The following is a 4,833-nucleotide window of genomic DNA, read 5'->3' on the forward strand; positions in this document are numbered from 1 at the left end:
ATATTTTATGACTGGTAAATCCAGGTAAACAAATTTTTTTTTGACAAATCGATACTTCCTTCTCGGCAATCAAATCTTCAGTATTGAATTAACTTTTTAATTAACCTATTTTTTTCCTTTTTTTTACACATGGCTTAAGTTGCATATTCTCTGGGTTTGTCTTTTGGTAATGAGATTTAGGAATACTTTTTAATCGCAATGTTGGGCAAGGAATTGATTGATAAGTAGTTTTGAGTTTGTTAAACTCCATGTGAATTGATTCTCCACCTTGTTCTCCATAAAACCCAAATCCTGCTCCCCATTTTTGCATAAACGGAATAGCATGATGTTCCAACATATGCAGCTTAGGTGTCACTGAAGCCTCTGGCCAATTTAAGCGATAAAATTTCATCAAGTCGTTTATATTTTTTTCTAAAAAAAATTTAAAATTAAATTAACAAAAAAAAATAAAAAAATAAGTATACATAAACTTATTTTAAAGCATTTTATAGAGTGCGACTTACTTAAAAGAATTAAATCGTCTTGTGTAATTGTATTTTTCGAAGAAAATATTTTATAGCACTGGGCAAATTTATCAAATAGTTGTTTATATTTACTGCTAATTTCAACTGCAAACTGATGCATGTTTGTTCCTGAATATCCTTCATCGTGAACAAGCTTCGGGATACAGTTGCATAGCTGAAGTATTGAAGATTTCTAAATAGCAAATTTATTTTACTAAAGATATATTTTTAGGTTTATTGATGTATTATTTGTTGTAATTGCATTAAATTACAATTTTTCCAAAACTATATTAGTATTAAAAGTAAAAAAAAAAGATAATAAACTATTATTTATCAAGTAAAAACCTAGTTATCTGTCTTTTACGTACTACGTCATGCTTTTTATTCATATTAATATCTAATTTAATTACTTTTAGCATTTTATGCACGTGGTTTCCTATAAAACTTTTTCCGTGGTAAGCTTGACGTTGTACTTTAAGCTTTTGTAGTATCGTCTCAATCATCTTAGTGCATGGTCTCTGACCCATTTCTGATGAATGTTTTTCAAATAGAGTATTATAAAGATCAATCTAAAAAAAACTTAAAGTAGTATAACATAAACTAACAATAGTTGCATAGCAGTAATAATTATATTATTCATTTCATAAAAACAAAGACTAATCTGTGAATGACAGGGTTGATATTTAAAACACTATTTTTTTAAACTCTGATCTGCATATGAAATTATTTCATATGCAGATCAGTTTTAAAAAAAGTTTTAAAAAGTTCTGAGTTTAAAAAAACAGTGATCAGAGAGAAAAAAACAAAAATTAAATCTGTATATGAAAAATTGCTTTCGTGCTTATGAAAAAATGCAAATTGCTTGACCACAAACTTGTAAAAATGTGTTCTAAATACACTCAAACTGATTGACGTTTAAGCTTTTTTCTACAATTAGTTTGCACTATAGCAAATGCTTGCAAAACTATTTAGTGCATACAAGTTAACACCTATACAACTTCATTTCTTATTTCATTTACAAACACAAATTCTACTTTTATAACTACACATATCAATATGAAATAGATAATATAAAATCATAAAAATATCAAATCAATGAAATCAATAAACTGTATAACCTTTTTCGCTTTTTCACTATTAAGTAACTCAATTTCTTTAGAGTAGAGAGATTGAAAATTTTCTAAATTATCTGAATTGTTAACAGCAGCTAACAAAATGACATCATTGATTTCTTGGATTTGATTATCAAAGTTAAGAATTTCAGTTTGAAGATTTAGCAATTGTTTTTGTTTTGATACAAAAACTGGATATTCTTCTGAAAAGTTAATTCTGCTTTTGACTGCTTCTGCAGCAATCATAATATCTAATTGGTGGACTTCTTCTTCAAACAAATTAAAAAAATTCAAATAAATACCAAGAGCCATATGGAGACTAGGTAAAGATACCTAAAAATATAAATTGAAAGTATATAATAATGTACTTTTATTAAGCTGCACTGCAAAGTTATTACTACAAATAAAAACAACATTACTTGATCTAGTGGTATTTTCAAAATGGGCTTTGTGATGACATTATTGAAGTTTTTTACATTTTTCTTTAAACCTCCGTTTTCTATAAATTTTTCATGATCCAATAGTAGATCTTCTAAGGTACGATCTTTTATTTCAGAACTTTTCTGCTCACCAAGATTCATGTCACTTGCTGTTGCATAACAGAAAAGACAACAATGCCTCCCTTAAAATAAAATGGATAAGAAATAGTTAAAATTATTAATTATAAAAAAAAATTATAAAAAATCATATTTAATAATCATTAATAAATTTTTTTATTATTTTATATATATATATATATATTATTTGTAATACTATATGTAAATATTATAAACCATATTGTGGTTTTTCATTCAGCAAAAAAGTCCCAACCATTTTGTTTGAATTTCAATATATTTCGAATTAAGTAGCAAAAATTATGAAAATACTGATAATTTGTCATTAATAAAGATAGAAATCACCTGATGCTCCTGAGATTCCATAGAGGGCACATAAAAACTGATAATCACCAAAAACAAATACTCTAATATTGTTATCCCTATTGAGGTGTGTAGAAATGTTTAAGATAAATTTAATATAAATATCATTTGTAATATATTACATTTATTTTAAAGTATAATTTATTAAAACTAATTAGTACTAAATTATTAAAACTATTTAATTCAACTAAAAATAAAGCACATTAGTTATTAAAAAGAAAAACAATTTTTTTATCTTACTTATACTTCATTTCTTAAAGATCTTCTATTTGCTTTTCAAACCTTGACATGGCTACTTTGACATTGATTCTGTAATCCTTCGCCTCGAATATGCTAAAAACTATGGTGTTGTCTTTGCTGTTTGGGTTTAGGGTATTTGCAACCTGGTAAGTCATTTTAAAACTCCCCCCACCATAATCACCTCCAATTTTAATTTGTATCTCTTTATCAGGAATAAATTTGTTGTAATGAAGTCTTTTACAACTACATAAAAAGAAATTATTTAATAATTAAATACATTTTAAAATAATAAATTATTTAGTAGGCAATGGTTTTCATTTTAACTAATAACAAATATACCCAAATGAAAAAAAAATTTACTTTATAAATTATGTTTTAAAAAAATTTTCATTATTGGTTGTTAAAACTACCTTTCTAATTGATCAAGATGTCTTAAAATATGCATTGGTAAATTTTCAATATAACCCCAAGATGCATATTTTATTTCAAATGTTCCTTTCTCTTTTTTTTCAAAGGTAAATGGTGCATTTTCCACAATAAGGTCATCACCAGATAACTTTTCAGCAACTATTCTTTGAGAAGAATGTGATGCTGTATTTATATTAAAGCTCTTCAGCCATCTTTAAACAAACAAAAAAAATTATATGTCATGTTATAAAAATTAGTATAGAATAATATTTATATAGAAAAATATTAACCTGGAAATTGTTTTAAGCTTTTCCCATGGTATGCACAGATCTGCTTTCAATGCTACCATGTTAGTGGCACTAATTACTACTCTTTCAGTATTTAGGTTATCCAATATTAATCCTTTTGACTCTGCTTGAAAAGAATTAAGGAGTTTTGATGATTGACAACAAATTGCATCATTGGATGTACCAGACACAACTTTCAATTGTCTTTTAATAGAAGCATTTCTGACTCTAACTGTTGTGGTCGATGCTTGATCACTGCTTACATAAGCTTTCGGAGCAAGTGAAAACAAAACTGGCTAAAAAAAAAGATTTATGAAAAGTAATACCTATTTAATTAATGGTTATTATAAATTAAGCTAAAATTAAAATATATTATTACTCTAGGACCTCCACTTTTAAACTCAACAACTTGTTTACCATCTTTTGCCATCTTTTGCTTAAGAACATGAAGTGCAGCATCTTCAACTATTCTTGGAATATTGTCATCCACTGTAAGATTGAAAATCTCAGAAATATTGTTGTTAAGTAATGTTGACAATGATGATGTTGATGATGTTACTGTAAAAGATGATGAAGCCAAATTAGAAGTAAATAATGATATAGATGGTGCTAACAATGAGGCTGTTTGTGCTATTGATTTATCAATGCATATACTCTTATGATTAGTATATAAATCATACTCTTTCATTACATTGAACTTTTTTTTACATATGCACTCAATAGTTAATATGTTTAAAAGAGAATTTGTTTTTACACTGGTCACCAAGTCTGTAGGTAAAATAGGCTCTTTACATTTTGGACAAAATGTTTCATTAAGTTTTTTTACCTTTATAGTTTCCACTAGACAGAAAAAACAAAATAAATGTTCACATCTTTTAAGAGTAACTGGTTGTTTTGGTACTTTACTACATAAATTACACTGACAAAGTGATAAATGAGAATTAAATTGGTTTTTTAATTCCTCAATATCTATATCTGAGTCATGTGCTATCACAATGCTACTTTTTATTTTAGCAATCATTGAAAATGACCATACTTTTTTACTAATATCAGGGCGACCAATGAGCTTTTTATTGTGTTTAAATAATTTGGCTACATTTAGACCTTTACTAAGTTTTTTTACCTGCTGACAACAAAAACATTCCTCACAATGAGGTTTCCAGTTCATACATAAACAAAGTGTTGTTGATGTCATTCTTTTGATAACATTATTTATGGTATTATAGCACTTATGGCAAATTGTTTTTGGATAAACATTTTCTATATCATCTGACAGCATGACGTGAAACACTTTTTCAATTTTATTTTTTTGGTTTGTTCCAATAGGGTATTTTTTTTTCCCAACCAAATATCCACAGACCCGACA

The 4,833-nt window shown here is 26.7% G+C and overlaps 2 protein-coding genes across 2 annotated transcripts in view; both read right to left on the reverse strand.

Moving 5' to 3' along the window:
• The window catches only part of LOC136076753 (uncharacterized), a 2,802-nt gene extending 162 nt beyond the window's left edge, over nt 1-2,640 (reverse strand). The window contains exons 1-6 of the mRNA XM_065790183.1: nt 2,515-2,640; nt 2,035-2,237; nt 1,622-1,948; nt 914-1,072; nt 504-696; nt 1-411 (exon numbers count right to left, since the gene is read on the reverse strand). The exon at nt 1-411 is cut by the window's left edge and continues 162 nt beyond it. Of these exons, the coding sequence (XP_065646255.1) occupies nt 101-411; nt 504-696; nt 914-1,072; nt 1,622-1,948; nt 2,035-2,196 (1,152 nt within the window). The 5' untranslated portion in view covers nt 2,197-2,237; nt 2,515-2,640 and the 3' untranslated portion in view covers nt 1-100. The remainder of the gene's footprint in view (nt 412-503; nt 697-913; nt 1,073-1,621; nt 1,949-2,034; nt 2,238-2,514) is intronic.
• Nucleotides 2,641-2,751: 111 nt separating this feature from the next.
• LOC124812048 (uncharacterized) lies at nt 2,752-4,488 on the reverse strand. The gene is made up of 4 exons (XM_065789303.1): nt 3,847-4,488; nt 3,471-3,763; nt 3,183-3,392; nt 2,752-3,015 (listed from the first exon to the last, which is right to left on the reverse strand). The coding sequence occupies exons 1-4, from the start codon at nt 4,486-4,488 to the stop codon at nt 2,787-2,789; spliced, it is 1,374 nt and encodes a 457-aa protein (XP_065645375.1). The 3' UTR covers nt 2,752-2,786.
• Nucleotides 4,489-4,833: the final 345 nt, after the last annotated feature.

The sequence above is a fragment of the Hydra vulgaris genome, chromosome 02 (genome assembly GCF_038396675.1).
Source record: "Hydra vulgaris chromosome 02, alternate assembly HydraT2T_AEP".
NCBI lineage: Eukaryota > Metazoa > Cnidaria > Hydrozoa > Anthoathecata > Hydridae > Hydra > Hydra vulgaris.

What these genes read in the sequence shown, in the direction of transcription:
- LOC124812048 (XM_065789303.1), bottom strand. Translation starts at nt 4,488, where the DNA reads ATGATTGCTAAAATAAAAAGTAGCATTGTGATAGCACATGACTCAGAT. An exon ending in TTAAAAGTGGAGGTCCTAGA is followed by an intron (nt 3,764 to 3,846) that starts GTAATAATATAT and finishes CTTTTTTTTTAG; the next exon opens with CCAGTTTTGTTTTCACTTGC. An exon ending in CATCTTGATCAATTAGAAAG is followed by an intron (nt 3,016 to 3,182) that starts GTAGTTTTAACA and finishes CTTTTTATGTAG; the next exon opens with TTGTAAAAGACTTCATTACA.